At 44.0% G+C, this 25,368-nt stretch overlaps 3 protein-coding genes across 7 annotated transcripts in view; 1 reads left to right on the forward strand and 2 right to left on the reverse strand.

Annotated features, from left to right (window-relative positions):
* Window positions 1–2,432: 2,432 nt before the first annotated feature.
* On the reverse strand, window positions 2,433–5,662 carry LOC140899858 (F-box only protein 39-like). The gene is made up of 3 exons (XM_073316026.1): window positions 4,649–5,662; window positions 3,331–3,507; window positions 2,433–2,561 (listed from the first exon to the last, which is right to left on the reverse strand). Exons 1-3 carry the CDS (start codon window positions 5,660–5,662, stop codon window positions 2,433–2,435), a joined length of 1,320 nt encoding a protein of 439 aa, XP_073172127.1.
* A 5,650-nt stretch (window positions 5,663–11,312) lies between these two features.
* Window positions 11,313–25,316, forward strand: PIMREG (PICALM interacting mitotic regulator). Of its 5 annotated transcripts, XM_073315273.1 has the most exons (6): window positions 11,313–11,625; window positions 16,666–17,002; window positions 19,023–19,378; window positions 20,255–20,350; window positions 21,935–21,981; window positions 23,528–23,616. In XM_073315273.1, the coding sequence occupies exons 2-5, from the start codon at window positions 16,715–16,717 to the stop codon at window positions 21,963–21,965; spliced, it is 771 nt and encodes a 256-aa protein (XP_073171374.1). In that variant the 5' UTR covers window positions 11,313–11,625; window positions 16,666–16,714; the 3' UTR covers window positions 21,966–21,981; window positions 23,528–23,616. The 5 variants fall into 5 exon arrangements, with proteins under 5 accessions (XP_073171374.1, XP_073171372.1, XP_073171370.1 ...); XM_073315271.1 differs by lacking the exon at window positions 21,935–21,981 and having other exon boundaries at window positions 11,315–11,625; window positions 16,685–17,002; window positions 23,528–25,316; XM_073315269.1 differs by lacking the exon at window positions 21,935–21,981 and having other exon boundaries at window positions 11,315–11,621; window positions 23,528–25,316.
* Window positions 12,571–25,368, reverse strand: part of PITPNM3 (PITPNM family member 3) — a 357,658-nt gene continuing 344,860 nt past the window's right edge. The window contains exon 22 of the transcript XR_012155383.1: window positions 12,571–12,630. The gene's annotated coding sequence lies outside the window, so the exon portion shown is untranslated. The remainder of the gene's footprint in view (window positions 12,631–25,368) is intronic.

The following is a 25,368-nucleotide window of genomic DNA, read 5'->3' on the forward strand; positions in this document are numbered from 1 at the left end:
TTACTATACAATTAATCACTTTTACATTTGGTAATGAAGGTCATCCATTGGGGAAATCTGGGTATTACCCCCCCTGGTTTTGGTGAGAACTAATGTGTTCTTGAGCTCAATATTAATTCCACTTTTTGAACAGTTTCACAACTCCCTTTAACGTAGTCTCTTTCTTTTTTACTTCGCACTTCAGTATTTCACACCAGATTTATTCATAAGGAGCCATTGGGCCCAGTGATTATACTGTATAGTGAATTCAAGTCATATGAAGACTGGTAGGACCAAATCTGCAGCCTAAGGAATGCCATAGCCACTAGAAATGGCCAGTGAAAACAGAAATATTAAATATCTGGTCAAGATGTCTGCTTATCAGCTGAGCTGTTAATCATTCTCTGGCAAAAATAAATTATAGATCTATCCCAGTGATGGGAGACCTCCTCTCCTGTACTGGAGCTGTACTAAGGATGATTATGCCCACAGGTAACAAATCTATTGGATGGGAGATGAGATGTTGCGGTATTAAATGTTGTTTTTCTTATACTTTGATTGTCAACTGTCTGGGGCTGAATCAATCTTTTTGCTCTGCATTTATACAGCACCTAGCATAATGGGTCACAAGCCAGCACCTAGCATAACTGGGTCTCCTAGACATGGATTATTATACAAATACTAAATACACTTTTAAACCAGGTTTAGCTTCCCCTTGTCAGTTTACTGGGTGTTCTCTGGGATACCTAAATGCATGAAGATCCAGCCTATCTCACCACTTCAACCAGACTTTCCTCTCTCTTTTTTTGTACGTCTTTGGGTAGGATGCAATGGTTGTGGATGGTGTTGCTTTGACCATCCTGGTGTCTAAATTCTTCTGTTTATCTGTTAAACAAATTTGACAGGACTAGAGGCAGGGAAAGCTTCCCATCACTGGTTCAGCGGGACTCAGTAGTGACCTGGAGGGAGCGACCAGCTTCAGAGGTGAAATAGGTCAGTCACGGGGTGCGTTGAGTCCTAAGTTTCTGTCCTTACAGACAGATGGCAGTGGTGCCAGTCAGGGCCAGTCATGCCTGTGATCTTTGTGTTGTAGATGTGTGGCACTTGAGAACTGGCTAGAGAACATGCTTGAGCCAGACATTAAGCGACTGTAATAAGATAACTGCCTGTCCTGGCAGAATAAAGCTCTCTGCTTCCTTCGTGGCCATTGATGGGGGGGCCTAAATGCAGAGACCAAACAAAATAGCAAAGACGAGACACACAGGGCCAGGTGCAAATCACAGAATTTTAAAATCACTTGGGGCTCTAATATTGCTCCCCCTTGTATTACCATTATTCCTCAGTATTACATTCTGGGGAAGGTTATTTTGGTGCTTGGTTTGTGTTTATAAACAAATAGCCTTCAAAAGATACCAGATCTTTAAACATAAAAACAGGGAAAAAGCTACTGTCTAAAATTTTCCCCAGGAGTTACTAATAAAGCCTGACCACAAACTGACTCCATAGGTCTAGGTAGTCAGGAGTTTTATTAAACCCTCCATGGAATTCCTGCATTTTAAGTGCTCAAATGCACTCGCTCTGCTTCGACTTTCCTTAAAATTCTCAGAGTGTCTAGGAGCGCTGTCTTCTGGAGGTCACTGATCACAATGTCTTGAATTCCTAACGACGTCTTGAGCGGCTCTTTCATATCCTTGGGAATCACTCCAAGTGCTCCTGTCACCACTGGGATCACCTTTGTTCTAGCTTTCCAGAATTCTTCCACTTTGTGGCAGAGTTCTTTCTACTTCATTGTTTTCTCTTCCGCTTTCTTGTTTGTTTCTGTCTGCTGGTCTGGTAATATCAATTACCATAATCTTGTTTGTTTTCTTTTCTACAACTATGGCCAGCCTGTTAGCCTGCACCATTCAGTCCATGACAATTGTCAGATCCCATACAATCCCAGCTTCTTCTCTAAAGCACTTCCAATTCAGTGACTGTAATACTGCCTGGTGTGTTTAAGTCTCTGCTTGCCCCTGGGGCTCCAATGCTGACACTTGGTGACCTAATGATTATTATTGTTGTGCCCTGAGGCTCTATCTGAGATCAGGACCCCGTTGTGCCTGGCTCAAACACATCCTTGGAGACACAATTCCTACCTCCAAGAGCTGGCAGCCTACATAAACAAGACAAAGGGTGGGAGGGGACAAAGTCACAGAGAGAGGTGGTGCCTTGCCCAGGAATTAGACCCTAGGATCAGGTCTCCTGAATCCCACTCCAGTTTCCTATCTGTTGGGCCACACTGCCTCGTGTTTGAGTTTTAGTTGACTTTACCTTTCAGGAACACTGCTAATGACATTCAGATCCCCTTTAGACTTCCCCCAAAGGATGAATTCAGGCATTTCCAGATGTGACTGGGTATTTTTTTATTATTATTATTATTATTTTATTCTTTCACCTCACAGATCACATGCCTCTCACATCATCGGGTAGGCGATGACAAAATAATTAAGCTCTGAGTCAATCAGGTCTCGGTATCTCCTGAAAATATCTCGCAACATTCGATCTTCTTCAATGGTTTCGTACCGATTTGTGTAAATCCTCACCTGTGCGGATGAAGCAAAATCATATCTGTAAGAAGCGCATTAACTGGCCAAAATTAAGCTCCAAAGCCCACAGGGCTACTGAGGTTTCTAGATAAGCCTAATATCTAATAAGATAGGTCATCACTGAGTCAAATCTTGAAGCCCTTGCTCAGTTTTTGCTCAGGCAAGACTCCCAGGCCTGCCAGTGAAAGTTGTGCCTCATGAAATGCTGAGTGAAAATGAAGAGACTCACCAATCCCACCTTGGGGTATTTCAATGGTAGGCGATAATGGGGAAGGAAAGACTCAGTAGGCTGAAGAGGGCTTCTCCAGGTGCCATAGATTCCTGGGACCTGCACATATCTTGGGGGATCTATAGAGGCACAAGCAGTTCTGCTCCTCCTAGGACCCTGCTGGCTCCCAGGTAGCATAGCTCATTTAGACCAGTGTGAACACTGCTTCCTCTGGCTGCAGTTTGTCACAGGACTGTGCTTTGCATGGGGCTCCCTAGCCATTGTGAAAGAGGTAAGATCAGGGCTGTGTTATTTTGGAATCTGCTTCGTGGACCTGGTCCGCTCCAGGGAGATCCATGCCTGAATGGTCCTCTCTCAAGTGGATCTTGGAAATACATGTATGGTTCTTGCACTTTCTCGCAATCCTGTCCTCCTGTGTGTTAACAGTAATCTTAAACCAACATTCAGAGGAGGGGGTTGCATTACCCTGTTTATAAATCTGTGCTTCTACTTGGGTTTCTTTGGGTGAAATGCAACTTTTGAAACACATGATTTTACCTTCATGGTCCTCAAGGTGCATTTCCCTTCTGCTTGATTTTGTAACAGCCTCTCCACAAATGCGACACGGAGGAAGGCCCAGATTTTTAGGAAGAACAGTTTCTTGCATGATAACACAAGCTGCAGCAGCTCCTCATCCAGTGATTCGTGGCTGTTGTTGAATTCAAGCGTTAATTTCTAGAAAAGACAAATAGTAAATATCTATATCAATGGGCGGGGGGGTGTTACAGTTGCCATGGGATTCAATCAGCAAGCCTTTCCTTGCGCTGATGATAGGGTTGACTTAGAGGCAGGTCATTTTTTGTATCTTGGAGCTTATGTAACTTATAGTTCTAGCATAATAGCACCCAAAGGCCCCAATCAGAATTGAGCCCTGTTGTGCTAGTCACTGTATGTAGATAGCCCCTTCCACAAAGAACTTCCCATAGAGAAGGAAAATGCATTAAATAATGCTCAGAGTCCCTGTAATGTGTCATTATATGAGGTTCTTACATGGATTTCTAGAGATCAATTCTGGAGAGTTTATTTTGATCCCCCAAAACATTTGTGTGTGGGGGAATAATTATAATTCGGAGGGCTGAATGTAAATTAAAGGAACATTGTGACAGTGGTTGATGCACCAGAGAAAGTTAACAGCAATCACTACTCGCAGATGCAAATGACCATTTTCTATCGTTAGCCACAAAGAATGTCTGTCAAGGGACATACTAGACATCATTTTTTATCTTCCTATAGATTGATTTACATATTAAACCTAGTATAGAAGATGCAAGATTATAAAGTAATAACTTACACTGGTGCATATACTTATGCCTAGGAAGATCTCAAAGCTCTTTACAATCTCATATCCAAATTGTTTGAAAGGAACACGATGTCTTCCTCCCTCCACTAAACCACAGCCACTTCTGTGGTACAAGGTTGCGACTTTTTAAGAGGGCGCAGCAGTTTATGGAGAGGAAGTAATCTGTTCATGGCTGGGACCATGTTTTCTTTGTGTGTGTGTACAATACATAGTTCAGTGGGCCCGATTGGGATCTCTAGGTGCTAGCTCAGTACACTTAATAATTAAGAGGAAGTAGATATTATGTGTCCAACTGAAGCAGATGGAGGAATTTAGATGGGAAGAATATAATTAGCTAAACTGAACCTTGGTTGGGAAGTTGGTGTTCACATCTCTTGTGGAAAAACTGCCTTGTGGAGCCCTAATGACCTCATGGGTCAGGGTTTCACTTTTACACTGACAGTTTGGTACAATGCCCACACGGCCACCTGGTTAGATTAGTGACAAAACAGTAAAACGTTGCTGTTCCCACCATACCTGCAGAATGTGTTTGTAGGCTGGTAAGAGATTGGTGAGGGTCGGCCTCATCGACCAGTCCGGGTCACTGAAATAGCAGCTCCGTAGACTGATGCTCCTGAGTGGGATCTCTGCTAAGAGTATCCTGGCTAGACTGTCGTGCTTCATGACTCTTTCAAAGAAGAAGTTCACTTTCAGTTTGGGTGCTCTCTTGGCTAGGTTGGCCCAGGACATCCCCCAAACCACCTGCCCGTGAGGGTCATGGATGTGGCACTTGATGTTTATTGTCCAGAGAGAATGGGCGTTGTGCTTGCACAGGATTTCCAGCAATTCATTGGAGATGCAGTTGTAATTGAGAGTCAGGATGACCAGGTTGCGGAACGTGGACATAGTCTGATGGAATAAGGGGCTGCTGTAGATAGAAAGATAGTGGCTGAAGAAGTCTTCTATGTTGATTTCAGAGGCAAAACTTTTGTTTTTCAAGTAGCTCAAAGAGCTCAAAAGCTCACAGCCTTCTTCCAGCGTCACTCTTGCTCCTTTCAAGCTGAGATGAACAAGATGTATGCCCATTCTTTTCAGGAAAATAATTAAGTTCTTGATAAACTGGTTCCTAATTATGTTTCTCCAGACCAATCGGTCCAACTCCAGGTGCTGAATAGTCAGGGATACCAGACGGCTATTACATTTGCCCAAGCGCGAGAGAAGCCCCCTCATAGTCACTTGAAATTTTCGGGTCAAGACAGCATTGTAAGGATTCAGGAACTTGATCTCTAGGTGTTCCAAGTACTTGCCAAATCTCTTGACGTACCATAGAGTGGATTCAAACTCGGATATGTTTGACCTAGATGGCCGTCCACTGAAGGTGATTGTTCTGGTTCTCCAGAGAGAGCCTGAGTACATGGCTTGATTCCATCTCTTACAGACTAAAGCAGCCCGAGATCTGTCCCTGTCATCTAGCCACCAGAAGACATGGCTCAGGCAGACGTTGGGCAAATAAGCCCAGCAACTCTGCTCAGGTTCACTGTCATTCTCCATCAAGGAGACAGTCAGTTCCTGTTGGGTGCAAACCAAAGCTTAGATGGTCTCTAGATCAGGAAGGCTGTGGCTAGTTTGTTTAATGTTACTTGACAGATCAAACACTTCCAAGTGAATAGCAAAACTCCTGCCTCTTTACATCCAAATGCTGGTGACCACATGAGCTCTTGGGTCTAACCTGAGATCTAACCTAAATAAAAAGAGCAAAGCAATGAGAAGAGTACAATCACACCAACAGCACAGTGTACAACTTCAGTTCTTTGGCCTCGATAAAGCTTAAACATCACACGGTAAAATGATATAGAGGTTTCAGTATCAATCTGCTACATTTTTTGTCTCTGCAAACCCTAGAAGTTCCTAGAAAATACCAATAAAACTGAAGACATCTCTTGTGGGGGATCAGTTCTTTCTTGAAGCATGCTATGTGCTTGGAGCTGTACAAAGAGTTGCTTTCCTTTGCACTGCAAAGATTAACAGCACTGACTATCTAAATGAACTGTCTACATCTGCTGATCTTAGCTTTTCTGGGTTAACATCACAGCCTATTTCAGGTGGCCCTTTAAAAACCTGTGGAAGATTTTTAAAACATTTTTGAAACTGGTCTAGCTCTGGGATTAGCTCTGGGAGGCATAAGATCTGATGGAGAGTGGTGAAAATAAGAGACAAGAAATGCTTGGGATGCAAGAAGAGGTTAGTTACCCGTTCTGCTTAGGAGGCATTCAGACCCCAGCAGCCTTGCTCCCTGCAGGGTTCAATGATCACCTGGCCTGCTCCCCCACCATAGCGAGCTCAGCCATTGTCAGGGAGCAAGAGGTAGCCTTTGTGATGTCATGGGCACTGACTTGACTTCATTGCAAGCGGGAGCAGTGCAGCCTGCTGAGCAGTGTTACATACTGCAAAGTCAAGGGGAGGGAAAGATTTATTCTTTGGGGGTTCAGTGTGAAAAGGGAATCTCAGGGCTGGCTGCAGTACATACTTCTCCCTCCCTCACCCCCAACAGGTGATGTATCTGGAAGCTAAGTGGCAAACAATAAAGGCAGAAAGTAGTGCTTGCTACAACTTCTGACCTAGGAACTGCAAGCCTCCTGTGTAATGATTTGGGGAATCTATGTACAACTTACTCTAGTTGGATTTTATGAGCTTTCTGTGTTCTTATATCTTAGACTGTCTCTTTCTGTGTTCTGCCGCATGCTCCTTGTGCTAAGGAGACCGAAGAGTGGTATCTGCTTGTCTGTCTATGAATAGGTTGGTCAAGACTATCAGCCCCTGAATAGCTCTTGCCTGGGAAGAATAAAGTAACTATATTCTAGATAAAATTTCCTCTAACTTCTCTGTAGGGGGTGCTCGAGTTTGAAGGAATGGAATTTCCTGAGAAGCAGGGCAATTAAAAACTGAGAGGGACTCAAGGAGGCTTGGGGAAAGAGTTGGGCATGTTTCTGTGGCAGAAGGATCCTTTTTTACCGAGGGGCCATCTAAATAAGAAGGAAGCTGGCTGCAGGGAAAAATATCCTGTGAATCAGGGGGAAAGCCTTCTGAAGGATGGGGGGTACTTGGATGTCCCAGAGGACTCTGGCCAAATCAAGACTGGTGAGGAAACTGAGGCAGGAAGGGAGCGGGGCATAGGTCTTTATTATTTTGTTTAAATCTGTACATTTCTTGTGCTAGCTTAAGTCAGGAATAACTGTGTTACAAACTTTGAAAAAGCCTGTTCGTTATCCCTGAAGAGGTAAACTCTAACCCAGACTGCCCACAAGGCTGGAGCTCTGGGAAAGGATGTACTTACGCAACAGACCTGTCTTTGCGGGGAAGGGATCAGCTTTGATCCTGGGGGCCTGTGGCAGCTGCGCTGTGACTTCCCTTCTGTGGTCGAATGTGAGCCAGAGAAGCCAAAGTAAAAGATGGTGCTTGAACCCACCCAGAGCAAGGGAAGCTGATGAGCACATAGGTCTAGTGTGGTGTAGGGTTGCCAGTTTTGTTTTTTCTTTTGGGGGGGGGGGGGGGGAGGATGAATTCCTGGAGATTTCATCACAGGACATTATCTTTAATTCCTGGAGACTCCAGGGCAATCCTAGTGTGGTGGGACCCAAAACCAGCAGCTGGGTGATTGTGCAGTAGGGGGTCATGACATCGTGCATGCAATACAGACTGGTTCCCACTGGTGATGAGATAAGGCCTTGCTTTCATCAGAACTTTAATAGACCAGGATCTAACTTCTCTCCACTCAAGACAAAGGTGTATGGAGAATCCCGTGCTCTGTTAGTAAGTTTGCAGAGAAGCAGATCTGGAGAATAAATGTGCTTCTACCCAAAGCAGCCTCACAACCTACAAGTCTTAGAAAGTGATTAGCTAAGATGATTAACATGCTTCCAGGAGAGCAACAGATGGGGGGGGGGAAGTGATTATTTCTCCAAACTCCACCTAAAACCCAAGCCCCACACACTTGTGACACCAAAATAAGATGCTACTCTCAAGCAGGTTGTGCAGATCTTCCTACTATGACCATCTCTCTTCTTTCCTGCTTTTTATTGTCACAGTTAACAAAACTACATGAATGGGAGCCATTTTCAGGTCTCCAAGCTACATTTTAAAGACTTTTATCTGCAGCCATAAAGGCTAGACACTTGAGACTTTCATTTCACAAACAGGCTTTGAAATGCAGGTTGGCATTTTGTTTTTAATATCAATAGAACTGAGCCAAAACCCCAGAGCAGATGAGAGGAGAACACCCATTATTGTTGGGGAATTCCAAATACAGATCTGATTGTAGCCTGAACCCATCATTTGTTGTTTGTTTTTGTTTTTTAACAGCTGTCCTTATTACACTCAGAACGATCACTTGCATAGAGGGCAGTCAGATAAAGGACCAAATTCTGCCTTCAGATAGGGAGACTTGAATGCACATCTGTATCTCGAGGATTCTGTAGATAGAGAGATGTAGCACTCAAAAGCTGATTGAAGCAAGGCAGATCCAGGTCCCCTTTCTCTTTCCTGTAGAGAAAAGGGTGGAAATCAGTCTGTAGAAATCTGAAGCTAAGGTGCACAAAAGGACAGAGAGGAGTTTGAAATAATGCATGTGCGGGTTTTGCTGGGAGTGATGGGAATCGGGATGATATTAAAGGAAATATTTATGCACCTTTATGAACAGAGATGTATTGGACTATCAGATCAGTCTTCTGATTGGAAGTGGCTGAAGCGCCATCACTTCAGACTTTTAAAATCAGAGCACACAAAACACTAGAAAATTTCTGTGCAGCCCAATCCTTGCATGGGCAAGGAGACAGGGCTTTTCCATTTCTGACTTCTGTGGTTCAGAACTCATCGCACTCACTTCTTAAGCTATAGATTCTTCTGTGGTGGTGGTGCGGTGTTGTATAGCATCACTAGATGTCAGCATTGAGTTTGGTGAAGAGAGAAGCAATGCAAAATGGAGTTCACAGCGTGTGTGTGGTGTGCGGGGGGGATTAATAGACAGCTTCGCACCACAACCCACCTTCATTTTTCAAAAGGAGGATAAAGTTCAAAAAAATACCTTGTGGGGAAATGGCTTAGCAGTGAGTACTTGAATTATTTTCCTCTGCAGCAGCATAAACAGCCTGATTCTCTGCACCTGTGTTTTCTGTGCATTAAGCCCTGATATACAGCACGTACTGTACTGTATCTGATTTTGATTCAAAGCCTTGCCAGTTGTGGAATATGATGTTAAAATGGGATGTTTTTCCCCTTCTGTTCATTATAATGTTCAATAGCCACATGGATTAAAACTCATTTTGAACACCAAATCCAGCTGTTCTTACTCTACAATGCTGTTATGAAGCCAAGGGGAATGCTCTCTGAGGAAGAGATACAGGATTTGGCCCTGAGTGTTAGCAATAACAACTGTGGCTGGGGTTTTCAAATGGCAACCTAAGGTGGTTAGGCACCCAACCCCCACTGAATTGCAGTGGCATCTATATGCCTAACTCCCTCGGGGTCCCAGCTTGTGTGTCAGTCTTGGAGCCAAATACTTGAGTTGGGCCAGAGGTGCTGCTTGTGGTTAAATTGTGGACACTTTATTATTCAAAGTGTGCACAAACCTACCACTGGGTTAGGTCACTGTCAACCACCAAACCACATCTGTGGGTTTAAATTGCTAAAAAGTTATAGCATCCTCACAGCAACTGAGTTGCAGATGTGTAAATTTGGTTTGTGTCTCACTGCTCCCACTGCATCATTTCTGTAACTGTTGCTCCTGTCCCCCTGCCTTGTGCCCAAACTGCCCAGAATGCAGGTAAATGACACCAAATGCCACCCCACCTCCCTCGTATCTCAAGCACAGGTCAGATGCAACTCTTGTCTGAAACAGAACAAATCTCTGCATAGAGGAGGTTTGGGGAAGGGGCAGATGAAGATGGCTGTGGTTTTACACGTTATTCAAACAGCTTTCAGCCTGATGGATACCAGTGTGCTTTGCAAGCTGCATACGGGGATCGCATCTCTAAAACATAGCTTCCTCAGGGGTGAAACAGAGCAAGTATTTAACGGTGCACAGCAATGCTGCACAAAAGGTATGAGAGGGTGCAGAGGGGCCAGCAGGCAAAGAGTTAATTCACTGTTCAAGTCTTCTGCAGGTGTAGAAGGGTGGCTAATGAGTGGGGAGCTGGTGGCCTAATTAGGAGGTCTGGTGCAAGCTGGTAGTAGTCTGGTCATATGAGTGTTGCAGTGTTTGTAGCTTGAGTAAGGATGTAGCCTTTCTGTGAAAGCTGGTTAATGCCTGGTCTTCTCTCGGTAAGAGACAGCTTTTTGTTTTACATCGATTCTGTGGGTTGGCTCTGTTTCATGGGTAAGAAAAGAACATCTTCCCTAATTGAAAGAGCAGTGGGAGTTTAGGTATGAAGTAGAACAAGCTAAACTGGAGTTTGGCCAGGACACTGGTGTTAATAATCCTGCCCTTGTAAAGGGGGGCGGGGGGAGAATTTCATGATCCCTGCATTTAGGAACTGAGTATTTATGCCAGCTTTTGTTCAAAATATGTCCTCCACCCCACCCCCCCACCAGTTCTGATCTAAATAGGTGAGGCGCAGAAAGCAGACTGTAACCGTTCATGGTTGTCTTTAATTATTCATAACTGGACCCTGCAGATAATGGGAACTTGTGTCTGTACAGTGGGGGAATCCATCCGTTAACCAGTGTTTTGAGCTACAGAGCGGGTGCACAAGGGATCAGTAGTGGCTAGTGCCATTTGAAAAAGACAGATGCCATTCCCCACTCAGTGAAAGCAGGCAATAGGCCACCCTGCTATAGAATCAGAGAATATCAGGGTTGGAAGGGACCTCAGGAGGTCATCTAGTCCAACCCCCTGCTCAAAGCAGGACCGAATACAATCTGCCAAATAAATTGGTTAGTCTCTAAGGTGCCACAAGTCCTCCTTTTCTTCAAGGAACCAATGTTCCTCTTGTCTCCTACTAAGGTCCAGCACCAGGGGCCCATACCAACAGCCTGGAGGGGAAACCTGGGCACAGGGGTGGGATTTCTTACACTCACTCACACACACGTTTTCCTGTGTCTTTTTACTTGCAAGGCTTGCCCCTTGTATTAAGCAGTGAGTGGGGAGGAGGCTTACAAGGCGTGGCATGATCATTGCACAAAACAGTCCCCTCTTGGGCTCTTCTAATCGCAGTGCTTGCAAACCCAAACCCACCCGGACGGGCTCCAGGCCGGGTAGCGCTTGCAGACAGGGCTGCAGGGCCGCATCCCAGCCGCCCTCCCCCGCGGCGCGCCGCCCCCGCCGCAGCCGATCGCATGGGGCGTACGGGCTCCCTCCTCTTCGGGGGGCAGGCCAGCGGTGGGGGTGGCTTTTTCCCCCATTGCACGGGAGCGAGCCAATCCTGGAGGAGGAAGGAGACCGCGCGCAATTTAAACCCAAAGGCGACTGAAGAGGCGCTGGGCAGCTGCTGGTGCGAGCGGGGCCGGGCTGGGAGCGGTGGGTGAGTCTGCTGCAGCGGGGGGCAGCCTTGGGTGGGCAGCGGCTCGCGGGGGGGGGGCTGCTTGGGGGGCTCGGGGGAGGAAGCTGAAGCGGCTACAGTGTTGCAAGCCCGGGGCCTTCCAGGAACAAAGGCAGGGCCGGGCTGGGCACGAGCAGGCGCCTCACCCGTGGTCTTCCGCGGCAACGCTTCTGGCCCAGGGAGAGGTGGGGGGCATGGGCCCCACACATGCCCCCTGGGCCCCAGCCATGTCATCAGCCTCTGCAGCGTGCCCTGCCTGCCGCAGATTTGCTGGTGGGCTGTTTGCTCCCTCTCTGCCCCTTCCTCCTGCCCTTAGAATCATAGGATCTCAGGGGTTCGGAAGGGACCACAGGAGGGCATCTAGTCCAACCCCCTGCTCAAAAGCAGGGCCAATTTTTGGCCCTGATCCCTAAATGGCCCCCTGGAGGATTGAACTCACAACCCTGGGTTTAGCAGGCCAATGCTCAAACCACTGAGCTATCCCTCCCTTGTCAGCATCCCCATCCCTTGCTTTCCCCCTGGCCCGCCCCACTGCCACTGTCCCTGCTAATAGGTAGAACAATGCATTTGCTGACCACTGCTCATGTGGAGTGGGTAGAGACCTGGCCTGGGGCTCAGGAGAGCTGGGTTCCAGAACAATGTGGGGGGGGGGTGCTGAGAGCCATTGACCCAAACTGTAAACTCTGTGTATGATAGAAACCACTTCAAGCCAGGGGGTGCGGGAGCACCCCTAGTTCTAGCACCTATGCTGGGTTCTGTTCCTGCATCTGGATGACTGTGGGTGATGTCCCACTCTGTGCCTCAGTTTCCCTATCTATAAAATGTGGAATAATGATACAGACCTACCTTTTATCTGTAGATATCAAAGTACTCTATAAAAGCGAGGAAGCTGTGGTGTAATCTGTGAGTTGATTACAGATTACTTGCCCTGTCTGCTTTTGATCCTCTATTGCGAGCTCTTCCAGATTTTGTGTGTCTGTTCAGGGTCTAGAACAAATTGAGAGAGAGTTTATGAAGGTCCTGTAGAACCTCAGAATTTAAAAATGCCTCAGGCATGGAGGTTGTTCTTAACTCCGAAATGTTTGTAACTCTGAACAAAACGTTATTGTTGTTCTTTCAAAGGTTTACAACTGAACATTGACTTAATGCAGCTTTGAAACTTTACTGTGCGGAAGAAAAATGCTGCTTTTAACCATCTTAATTTAAAAGAAACAAGCACAGAAACAGTTTCCTTACCTTGTCAAATCTTTTTTTTAAACTTTCCGTTAATTTTTTAGTAGTTTGTCTAACGCAGTACTGTACTACATTTCCTGCTTTTTGTTTTTGTTTGGTCTCTGCTGCTGCCTGATTGCATACTTCCAGTTTCAAGTGAGGTGTATGGTTGACCTGTCAGTTTGTAACTCTGGTGTTTGTAAGTCTGAGGCTCTGCTGTAAATGGTGTAATGTAACATGGGTTAACCAGAGGCAGAGCATGCCAGACTAACCTGATTTCCTTCTTTGAGAAAATAGCTGACTTTTTTGTAAGGAAAGTGCAATAGATATAATACACTTGGACTTCAGTAAAGCATTTGACACAGTACCACATGAGAACTAATTAGTTAAATTAGGTACTATTGGGGATTAGTACAAAAATTGTGAGGTGGATAAGGAACTGGGTAAAAGGGAGAAAGCTATAGGTTTTGGAGAAAGGTGAATTGGATTGGAGAGAGGTTAGTCATGGAGTTCCTCAAGGATGGGTTTTTGGGACCAGGGATTCAGCCAGCCATTTGCAGGAGTCAGGAACGGATTCTCTCCATCCCCCGCCTCATTGCCCCACATAATGCATTATGGAGGAGTGGGTTTTGATCTCCTTCCTCTGAAGCCTCAGAGATGGCCACAGCTGGAGATAGGACATTGGACAAGGCTCTGAGGTGACACTGAGCATTCTCTCTCTCAGGCGCTTGGCTGCCTGGTTCTTGCTTGCATGCTCAGGGTCTAACTGATCACCAGATGTGGGGCCAGCAAGGAATTCTCCCCAGGTCAGAGTGGCAGTGACATCAGGATGTTTTATTTTTTTTTGCCTTCCTCTGCATCATGTGGGTGCGGGTCAGTTGCCAAGATTATCTGGGAATATCTCATTTAATCATTTCCCTAGGTCCCTGTGGCATAAATCTAGTCTCCTGTAGGTTGTCATATTTTGGTCTAATTTCAGTTGTTGGGTTTAATGGGCGGGTGCTGGTGGCCTGTGATACATGGGAGATCAGAGTAGATAATCTGCGGGTCCCTTTTGGCCTAAAACTGTGACAGTGGGCCTCTAAGATTTTTTTTTTCTTTTTACTATTGTAACATAAACAGTAAATAACTGAAATTATGGAGAGACTGAACTTGTGTGAGTGCAGAGGAAGAAGCTGTGGGGTTATTTGTTGCCCACATCCAGTGGTGATCATATAGGGTAAGAGAACCCCAGTCAGAGATGTGCATTTGCACCACTTATATTCACTACTCTTCTGGTGTTTGTTGCAAGACACTCAGTGAACAATAACAGAAGGATTGATACACAGGGCCACAGCTGTATTAGACAGCTGTCATAAATATAAAGGGAAGGGTAAACCCCTTTAAAATCCCTCCTGGCCAGAGGAAAAATCCTCTCACCTGTAAAGGGTTAAGAAGCTAAAGGTAACCTCGCTGGCACCTGACCAAAATGACCAATGAGGAGACAAGATACTTTCAAAAGCTGGGAGGAGGGAGAAAAACAAAGGGTCTGTGTCTGTCTGTATGCTGCTTTTGCCGGGGACAGAACAGGAATGGAGTCTTAGAACTTTTAGTAAGTAATCTAGCTAGGTATATGTTAGATTATGATTTCTTTAAATGGTTGAGAAAAGAGCTGTGCTGAATAGAATGACTATTCCTGTCTGTGTGTCTTTTTTGTAACTTAAGATTTTGCCTAGAGGGATTCTCTATGTTTTGAATCTAATTACCCTGTAAGGTATCTACCATCCTGATTTTACAGAGGTGATTCCTTTACTTCTATTAAAAGTCTTCTTGTAAGAAAACTGAATGTTTTTTCATTGCCCTAAGATCCAAGGGTTTGGGTCTGTGGTTACCTATGCAAATCGGTGAGGATTTTTACCAAACCTTCCCCAGGAAGTGGGGTGCAAGGGTTGGGAGAATTTTGGGGGGAAAGACGTGTCCAAACTACGTTTCCCGGTAAACCCAGATAAAGTTTGGTGGTGGCAGTGGAAATCCAAGGGTAAAATAATTTTGTACCTTGGGGAAGTTTTAACCTTAGCTGGTAAAAGTAAGCTTAGGAGGTTTTCATGCAGGTCCTCACATCTGTACCCTAGAGTTCAGAGTGGGGAAGGATCCTTGACAACAGCACTGGGTACAGAAGTGTGTATCCTGGAAGAGAGTAGGTCATGAACTTAACAGAGGTGTATATAAAGCTACTGTCGGAAAATCGAAGTTAAATTTTATCAAGTGATTTGAAACTGTCTGTTGTTTTTTTTAACACCCAGACACTGCACCTTTTAGAAGCTGATTACACTTTATTAGTAGCAGGTTATAACTGAACTTGCTACACTCTCCAGCTACTGTGCAAAGACAATAACATGCAATACCCATTGGGACAATGACTCTTCTATCCTTCTTGAGAATCAGAATATAACAGGAGAGGCCCTTTGATTTGCACTTCATTCATCTTCGCACTCCACTGTGTGAGTGCACACAATAAATTGGTCTATCACCGCTTCTCAGCAAAGATTTAATGGCTTGCTGAAGTGAGGTCTCTAAGTAAGGCACGGGTTATCAAACAGCTTTCTGGAGAGCTGATTGATCACATGGTGCTGGTAAGTCCTCATTCCAATGTGCAAAACTGCATTGAAAGAAGCTAAAAATATTAAATGCTTTTCTGCTATTCCTGTTTCACGTAACCAAGTGCTGCAGTTGATGAGGGCATGTTAGCTGGAGGGGATGGGGTCCAGAAGACACTGTATGGGTGGGAAAGTATCTGCAAGAAACTCTAAGATGTGCAGCATGTTTTTAAAAAATGGAGAACTCCTACATTAAGACATCATGCTTACGCACTACAGTGCATTTATTAATACGCAGTGAGGTGTTGAGAAAGCTAGTTCAGTTTTATCTCCGATCACATTTGGATGCAATCGCCTGGCTTTTCTAAACTGTGTTTATGAATTGACACAGTTCATTAAGTCACCATGGGTGGCTTGCTTATTAGCAAGCGTAAAAGTAATTTTAAAGATTATTTCCCAAATAATTTTGAGCAAGCTACTGTACAGAAATCAGGAATGCATGGTTAACTATAACCTGTAGCAGATCTCTTTTGCTGGTAACACCATTCCCGCTCCATTGTGTGTGCACGCTACTGCAGTTGTGACTTAAGCATGAGCTGGTACCTCAAAAGGGAGTGATCTAATCAGCCCAAATTCCACATGTAGGACGTAATCTCAATATGACGGACATAACAAACTCTTGCCATTATAGGGTATTCATATCTTTAGTCTTTTATAGTAAGCTTCGGTCTTATGATTCACTGGGGCTGATGTCAGTAGCTGGCAATGCAAAGTAGAGGGATAATGGGCCTGTGGGGGACAATGTAAAATCAGAGTGGTGTGAAAGACTGGAAACTTCACCGAATAGAAATAGAAGCCCAAAATACTGTTTGACTAGTAATGAATCACTTCTATTCAAGCTGTCAGAGCTTTAACCAGTTTCCTCCTCCAATTTCAGTCTTGTACAGAACACCTGGGGAAAAGTTCCTGTTTACATCTTTCTCCCCCCCCCCCCCCCGACACACACACAAAACCATGGGGAGTTACAGAAATGGACACAGTTTCCTGTTAAACCAATCAAGGATGCTCAGCCTGGTACTTTTTGCTGGTCTCATGTTTTGGAGGGGATTTGGGAAATGAGGGTGGGTCCTTTTCAACAACCTGTTGACTGTGCTGTGCAATATGTTTATCCTTTATCATCTGGATTGACTTGTGTTGGGGCTGTGTTCTCATTTGGTGCATTATTTTTCCACAGCTTTGTCTGATCCCCTTAGAAGCAAGACTACTCCAAGAAGTGAAGAGTGATGGCATCTGTGTTCCAAAGTGTCGGGGCTACAGTTGGCTGGAGGAGCCACCAGCTACTGGCTGACTTTGAGAATGAGAGCCCAGTGCCTGACAAATTTAGAAAGAAGCCTTCTTCAAGCTCTCTCAATACCCTCCGCATGTCTCTGAGAAAGCGAATGCCCTTAAAGCAAGTAGAGGTAAACCTCAGTGAGAATCCAACTTGGGAAAGTCTGGAAGCGAAAGAGAAGCGACAAACCCTCCGGGCTATCACAAGAACAGCAAAAAATGCCTTTGGAACAGTGTCCCAGGTAATTACCCTTGTAATGTACTATGGATGGCAATTCAGTTCATAGCCTGGTGTCCTGTTTCAGGACTAATAATACCTAGCTCTTTTTATACAGCACTCTTCAGCCATAGTGCTTTATTGCCGGACATAGTAGCTGTATTTTATAACTAGTAAATGCTTTATAATATCGAGCTTGCTGGTTGCCATAGCAAAAAGGGAAAGTGTCATTAAAAAAAAAAAGTCTTGGTCATGTTGTTTTGAGCAAAATCTCCAGCAACTGTAAAACCGCTTTCCCTCTCCCAGACTCTGCATGACATGGGACATCCATAGAGAAACACTTTACCAGGACTCCTCCATTTACTATTTTTAAACTAATGGATTTGCTGGGCTCTCAAAAGAACATGCTTTATGGAAACCTTGGAGCTCAGGGGTGAGGGAAATGTGGGACTTTAGTTATACTGTATTTGGAGGCAGAGGGAGGAGATGCCGTAGAATATCGCCCACTTATATATAGTCTGAATTTGGACTGACTGGTTTCACAAAGACCTACCTTATGGAAACTCCTAAAGCTCAGGGCTGTTAAAAATGTACAGCCTTATTTAGACTGCACATGGAGAAGAGGTCTAATTTTTAAAGCCTGATCTAAAACCGATTAGCCAATTGCTGACCCAAGTCCAAGTGTCTTGTCGTTTTCTGACCCAACCATGAACGTGCACCAGCGTTTTGTCCTTGGAGCTCAGCCTGGCGGGGGGCTTCACGCTCCGTCCGCCTCCTGCCTGTTGGGTCAGCATGGCAGTGGCTGCATGCCCCTCTCCTGCCGGCTGCCACAGCCTCATTACACTCTGTGCTCAGAGTGAAGGACCCTGCAACTCGTCAGCACCTGGGTCCGCATTACATGGTGCTGAGAGACAGCGGTGGTCAGTGGGAACAGGGCACACAACTACCTATGGGCAGACTTGACCCGGAGAGAGCTAGGTTGTTTTCTGACCTGACTCAGACACATGTCCCTTTGGGTTCAGGTCAGGTTTCAGGGCTCTAGTTTGGAGTGGGAAGGGGAAAATATCAAATAGCATCCCTGAAGATCCTGCTGGAATTTAATCCTTTGATCTGTAAAGTCTCAGTTCTTCACCTCCATTTGACCTAGATCAAGAAGACTTCTCCAGCAGCTCTCTTGCAACATACAGTCTTTGTACCCTTTTAAATTCACTGAGGCAAAGAGAAGCCGTGGAAATCCTGGGAATAGCTTTAGAAATAGCAAAACACTAGCCCCCATATGTTAAGCAGATGGCAAGACCTTGGTATTCTTGCTAACTATGAATTGTTTCTATAGTGGCATGCACATAGGGGGAAGAACCTGGAATAAGTGTTTCCTGCTAACTCTAAGCTTATTTTGCAGATGAAATGCCAAGCACTGGCAGCAAGGAGTTTTTGCTTGTGTAAAGGCTGCCAATCAGGCCTGGGCACTTGTCTCATGGGACCAGCAATATTGGAGTTGTAGCAGTGGGGAGTTTTGCTGAATTTTTCATGCAGCCTATGCTAGGTTGCACAAGCTATTTTAGGAAATGCTGCTAGCCAGGAGCACAACCGGCTTGCTGCTATGACTCATAGTTTGCAAGTAGACTTGAAGGCCAGGGGACAGTCCTGCAGGTTGAGGTATGTTAGCAGGGCAGCAAAGGGAAGCTTGTTTGTGCTGCTTTTCTTTCTCTAAATGAAGGCCTTCAGTTTTAAAGGAATCTTTAACTGGTTCTAAAGGCAGGGGCCTGATCCTGCTCCACATGAAATCAATGAGAACTTTGTCCAGGGCTCCTGTGGGAGCAGGATCAATCCCAAAGACTAATGGGTCAAATGAAGCACGCTGCTCTATTTCAGTGCTATCCGAGGGAAGAGGCTTTAGCAGCAATGAGAGACGTGCATCCACCCTAGCCTAAGCCTGGCTCTAAGAACTGTAGCTGGGGTTGAGAGCGATCGTTCACGTGCTGGATTTTGTTGGGCTGGCATATTGTAGACAGCAATTCATAATCCCAAATATGTCTGCCTTGCAGAAAATACAGAGGTCCTGCCAAAATCGCACGCAGTCTCTAGTCATCTCTCCAGCTAAAGCCCCTGCAAGGAGAAGTGGCAACATTAGCTCTGCCAAGAAGAGAAGCACTTCACCTCGAACTCCTAGTCGGAAGAATAGGCTGGCCACCATGACCACCCCATTGTCTGGTCCCAGTTGCAGCCCCAGGTCCAGCAAGAGAGCCTCTCTTTCATCCAGATCTGCAAAGAGCTTGGTGGGGAAAGAATGGAGGAGTTTCTCTTACTGGCTTGGAAAAGAAGCTGTCCCTCTCCGGAGATCAAGGAGAGCAGCTGCTCTAAAGAGCCCGTACTCATCACCTATGCTTGCCAGCAGAAAGAGGCAAGCTGCCATCATTTGTAAATTCCTATTGCTGTTTTATTATTGTGACTAGAGTGTCTGGCTACCTGAGAGACAGCAGCTGAGCACTACTAATCTTTCCCACTGAAACAATGTGCTGTTATTATGGTTAGGAAGGTAATAAAGTTGTTATGTGCCCCTATTTACACAGAGAGAGAGCGCGGCATAAAATTAGGCCATGGAAACTTAATTTTGCATGATGACGGGTCAATGAGCGCTCCTGCACCATCCCCATCCAGTGGGAGGGTGAGGTTAAGTTTATATCCTGTAATTATGCCAGCTCAAGTCTGGCTTGAGTTAAAGAAATGTTAACCTTCTAAACTCTGCATTGATGCTATTTGTCTGATAAATCACTTAGCTATCGATTCATCCTACTCTGCTCTGCTTTTCCCCAAGATTATTTATTTTGTATTGTGGTGGTATCTAGAGTCTTGGCCCAGAACTGGGGCTCCTGTGGCGCTAGGTGCTGTACAAACAGAAATATGGCCCCCTGCCGTGGAGAGTGGACAAAGGGTTGTGGGGAGAAAAAGTATTATTTCATGAAGCCTGGAGATCGTGCCTTGCCCAAGGTATCAGGTGAAGACAGAGTTGGAAGTTCCACTTATGCCTCCTGGATCCCCGTCCAGTGCCTTAGCTATGAGACCATCTTTTCTAGATGCGATGTGAATGGAGTTAAGGCATGATTAAGGCTGAACGTTGGGATGGGGAGATAGAACCCTGTGGCTAGAGGCTTAAAAATTAACCGAACCAAGCACTAGGGTATATACTGTAAAGATGCTTCTGAAGTGGTAGGGAGCTGGGCTAGATCACCTATGTAACATTTGAATCCTCTAATTGCATGCTGCTTTCTCCCTTCAGAGAGTTTGACTGCGAGTTAGAATCAGTCTCTATGGGAATTCGCCGCCTGAAACGTCTTTCTCAGGTGTTTGATGATGTCATTGTGAGAGAGGAGAGGTAAGCAATATTGAGATTGGGGGAGATGTTTGTTTCCCCTCTCTAATGCTACCTGTATCACCAAAGATTCACCTCTCCAATCCTGAGTCAATGATCACTGCAGCTCATAATCAAGATGAGTGAGAGCAATAGAAACGCCTTAACTGTAATGCAGCCTCTCTGCTTTAAGACTCTGTACAGACATCTGAAGACCAGCTCGCAGCTCCACCGAAGCCTGTAACAAACATTCTCCTTGATTACATGCTGCTTGCTGTAAAAATCAGAATCCTCCTCACCACACTCGGTTCTCTGATACTGTATCTTGCATGGTAACTCCTTGCAGCAGTTCTAGGTGGGTTAATAGCCGAGAATGGGGCCAATAGAGGCTTTTTAGAATCTTATTGTATAGGCACTTGACTTTCATGTCAATAAAGTTCTTTGAATGTTGCCTGAAAACTTGATTCAGATCCAAGTAACACCTAGGATTAGTTTGGCTTGTGCGTTTGACAAGTGTGTATAGTTATTATCACAATCTTCTCTTCTAGTTGAGGGTCTTCCACACACAATTGTGGGAAAGAAAAACCCTATCAAAAAAGGAAAATAACTTAAAGTGGCAGGATGACCTGGGAGCAGGTGTATTCACTGAAGCTGTTCCTAACTCACTTTGAAATTAACTAGATTTCAGGTTGAAAGGCTTGAAGTGTTGAGGGTCAAATTCGTTTCACAGAGATCATCAAAATGGTAACAAGATAAAGTTATTCTGTAATTATTATTGTCCATCCCCCACATCAAGATTTTTTACTGGGAACGTTTCTTTTGTAAGAGAATTACTGTGCAAGAATTTTAGTTCCTAATGTGAGAAGCTTTTGAAATGTGGGAGATTGCTGTGTTTTTGTAATAATTACCTCCTTTAGAATCAGCATCTTCAAAGTGCAGTGTGGTAAGAGTTTTCAAATTAAAAAGTTTGATGCCACAGTAATCTCCTAAACCTTCACAAGTTCTGCTTAAAGAACTCTTAGAATTAAGCCTAAATCTTGCAGCTTAATTCTACTTGGATCTGGTTACAAATTCTGCATAATCAGGGGACTATATCTAGACTACAGGGCCCTGTCTTGCAGATAACAAAAGCATCTGCATGTAGCTTAGCACTACAGATCTTCTAGATCAGGGGTTCTCAACCTTTTTCTGTATCCCCCTCCCCCCCCCCCAAAAAAAAACCCCAAAAAACAACTTCCATGGCCCACCTCTGGTTTTCTTCATATAAAAGCCAGGCCCAGTGTTAGGGGGGTAGCAAGCAGGGCGGGGGGCCCTGGCTTTCTGCCCTGGGCCCCAGCAAGTCTAATGCCAGCCATGCTTGGTTGGCCCCCGAAAGCTGCTTGCAGCCTCCTGGTTGAGAACAACTGTCCCAGATAACTTGCCCCAGAAAAAGGCTTGTGGAATCCCTGCAGAATTCCAACTATTTCTCTCTACCCCAATTGTATTTTTTCATATCGGTCACATTTTTAGCTGATCAGGTGTGGACGTAAGTTGCCAAAATCCTAAAAGAGCCATGTGTCAATTAAATGATCGTAACTCACTCCTAATATTCATTCTTCCATCTGTTAGCGATATGACAGTTTCTCTCATTCGTAACTGAAGATAGTACCAACGAGGTAAAGTTGTTGTTCTTAAGCTTGCTTTGAATGTACTTACTTCACTTGCATGTGGCTGAATGGAGAAAAACTGCTGTTTTCAAGGGAACGAATACATACAAAACTTTGAGCACCTTTTTAAAAAAAACAAAACAAAAACAAAACTTACTAATTAATGTACAGAACCACAGGCTGCTTTCTCAAAGTCACCAGTGTTGTGTATGCCTCTCTTAACTGCAGTTGTAATGCAGTGCAGCCATGAAACCCAGCTTCAGTTGGTGGATTATAGGTCACAGAGCCCCATGTGGGTTTGCACTGAAAAAATAGTTTGACTTCTGTGCAAATAGCTGTTTTTCTCACCCCGGACCAGAAAACATCTAATGTTTTGTCACTTCAGTTCTCACTAGTTACTCACTAACAACGTAAAGCATGTCAGAAAAGTGTTCCTATGACTTGCATAATTATGTGTATGTTTTACCATTCTTAATGTCTAACTGTTAAGACAATGCTGCTTTAGTAGCAGCAGTTGACATCTTGTTTAAATACCGCAATTGCATATAAGTGGCTCTGGAACAAGCAAGGTTCTCCACTGTAAATTTCTGAACATTCTGTCTTCAGCATCACTTCTCCGAACCTCCCCATTAACAGATTGGCTATGGGAATTCCTTAAATGCTTAAATTATCTTCACTTCAAGCTGCACTATGACATCTTTAAATATTTACACCGTTGTGTTGAAGGCTTTGTATGTGGGATTTTTTTTATTTAATGAGAAAGGGGCAATGAGTTGCTGTAGGTGTTTTAATTAGGAACAAATACGCAAACAAGAACACTCTGGGGAGTGAATGCCCGTAGCATGGCATGGTAGAAAGTGTGGGGACTGTGACTGCTAAATGACAAGTTGATTCAGCATGTTACTTCCCATGGTAATGCATGCTACTTTCACACTAGCAATTCAATTCACTTTACTGCATACTTACACACCTTCACTTGCTGGCTTGAAAATCTTCTCTTTCTGTTGGGAAAAGCCCATTACTTTTATAATTTAATATGTTGGTAAGAGGGTACCATACTTAGCAACTCTAAGATAGAGACTAATTCTACCTTCTGATCTCCAATAGCCATGAGTAGGAGTCTGGAGTTTTTCCTCCAAATAGGCCCTGTTCAGATAAATTTACTTAGACAAAGTCTGTTTTGTTTGTTTAAACTTTCCCTCACCCTTCACAAAACAACCACTGATGTAAAAGCTACGTTAGACACTCCCTTGTTTATATAACATTTGTTAAACATTTAAGCAAAATTAGACCATCCCCATTAATGTTCTTTTTTCCTAATCTATAATGCTGCTTAATCTGTCTGCTGCTATTGCTGACCACACATCATAGCGGATAAAATATGACTGAAGTGAGAATTTTTTTTTAATGGCCTTCATAAAATCTGCTCAATATACCAGGCACAGTTTTCTGACTTCTGCCCACTTTCCAGCAGCTTATATATATACTGAATTACCAATTACTTAACCTTGCCATTTACTCTGTTGTATTAATTGCACTCCTTTATTCTCCACAGAGAACAAATGATATCAAATTATCAGCATCTAATGGCACAAAACTTGCGATCTGTGCATCGGTCTCGGAAACTCTCCCAATCTGCTTTCAGACGGCGTGCAAGGAGGCTCCAGCATGCAGTCAGCACTTGGACGGAGATGGCCTTAAACAGTATTAACAATGTGTGAGCAAATGAAGGATTAACTATCTATGGGAGTTGGAGGGGTGTATTTTCTTTTTGGATTTAAGTCTTTTTGACTGTGCTTTGAATAAGCCATTAACTTTTTAAAATACTACCTTTAAATTCAGCTCAGGTCTTTCCTTCTATGGACTTCTGCCAATGGTGCAGGGATGATATTAAAAAGTATATCACATGAAAACCCCTATGGTATTGCCCAACAATGGAACAGTAAACTGAACTCAGTTAACCAGTACTTACACTAGACGATGCCTGTCTAATTTGAATTGAACTTTAGGGCTAGATTAAATACTACTGAATGATTTTAAGGAAAGACAATAGCATCTGTGTCTGACACCTGATCTGTGAAATTGGAATAATTGCTTCCTATACCTCCCCCAGGAGATGTTGAGGACTTAAATTTCTACAGAGTTTTGAAAACTGAAAAAACACCAAAGCTTATGCTTTTCCAAAGTGCATGAATTTCAGTGGGATTTAATGGCCTTTGAAGACTTTATGCTGTGCGCCAAAACCATAGTATACAAAGTGGTGTCAGGCTCTGACTTCAGTTACTGTGGGTTGACATCGGAATTCTGTAGTTACTCCAGAGTGACACTGGAATTAAAGAAATTACTGCCAAAGTGAATTAAGATAAATAGAATCAAGGCAACTTTAATTCTGAATGAGCGTGACCACACAGGAATCTAACTAGTCCATGCCTTTGTTTATTCAGATTAGCTTTCCTGAATGTGCCTGTGTAGATAAATCCTAGGTGATTGAAGTCAGAATGTGTGACCCCATACAGTTCACAGGGTTTGATTGACTAATGTAACTATTCCATTTTAACTGTTAGCAGTTAGGGCTTCATTTGTCTTTCATGCTACTGCTATAAGACATCAACAGCTGAGGTAAATATTGCCCTTGGAACATGTACACACAACTGAAGACACTAACAATTAATATACTAAAGTTGGAAGTAACACTTGTTGCTTAACATTATAATTTTGTGCAGTGGCACTAGTTAAGTGTTTCTAATAGCTTTAACATTTTTATAGCAAAAGAAGGTCAGGCTCTATAAGAGAGGTAATCTTAGTTTAGCAAAAATATTAATTCTCTAACATTTCAACAAAGCAAAGGAGGTGTGTTTTCCATAAACCTCTAGAACTCAGCACCAATGCTGTTCCTTGACCGATAGCTTTTTTCTAAAGAGAATGCTTTAAAGACACCCCCCTTGTTTACTTAATCTGTCAGTGTGCCACTACAAAATATTGACATTTAGAATTTTTAAACTTTGACTGTGTGAATTCTGTTGCCACTTAATATTGTAGCCATCTGAAATCTATCACTGTCCTGCTTCATTCTCCCTAAAATATTCTATTGGTATCGAAGTCCAACTTTTGTAAGCAATCCTGCACGAATGCTGCCCCATCTATATTTAAATTGAGATTAACTCTTTTTTTGCCTGTTGACAAACCAGACTGTTGAAAAGGTAAAACTTTAACAATGGGGTGGAACCCCTTCCTATTTGGATTTAAAAAGTAGATAAGGTTTATTGTTTTAAACCAGGGGAGGGTTTTTATTTGAAGTTTTACTTGTATGTACTGATCCTTGACAAAATAGACTTTTCATTCTAGTGATGTCTTGCTGAATTCTATTTTGAGACTCCCTTCCCCTTTAAGAAAAAC

The sequence above is a fragment of the Lepidochelys kempii genome, chromosome 17, assembly GCF_965140265.1.
Source record: "Lepidochelys kempii isolate rLepKem1 chromosome 17, rLepKem1.hap2, whole genome shotgun sequence".
Taxonomy (NCBI): Eukaryota; Metazoa; Chordata; order Testudines; family Cheloniidae; genus Lepidochelys; species Lepidochelys kempii.

Excerpts from the sequence above, each read along its gene's own strand:
- LOC140899858 (XM_073316026.1), bottom strand. The coding sequence starts at position 5,662 with ATGGAGAATGACAGTGAACCTGAGCAGAGTTGCTGGGCTTATTTGCCC. Across the intron at positions 3,508-4,648 it reads CCTACAAACACATTCTGCAG|AAATTAACGCTTGAATTCAA; the intron begins GTATGGTGGGAA and ends TGTCTTTTCTAG. Across the intron at positions 2,562-3,330 it reads GCACCTTGAGGACCATGAAG|GTGAGGATTTACACAAATCG; the intron begins GTAAAATCATGT and ends TCATCCGCACAG.
- PIMREG (XM_073315271.1), top strand. The coding sequence starts at position 16,715 with ATGGCATCTGTGTTCCAAAGTGTCGGGGCTACAGTTGGCTGGAGGAGC. Across the intron at positions 17,003-19,022 it reads CCTTTGGAACAGTGTCCCAG|AAAATACAGAGGTCCTGCCA; the intron begins GTAATTACCCTT and ends TCTGCCTTGCAG. Across the intron at positions 20,351-23,527 it reads GTCATTGTGAGAGAGGAGAG|AGAACAAATGATATCAAATT; the intron begins GTAAGCAATATT and ends TATTCTCCACAG.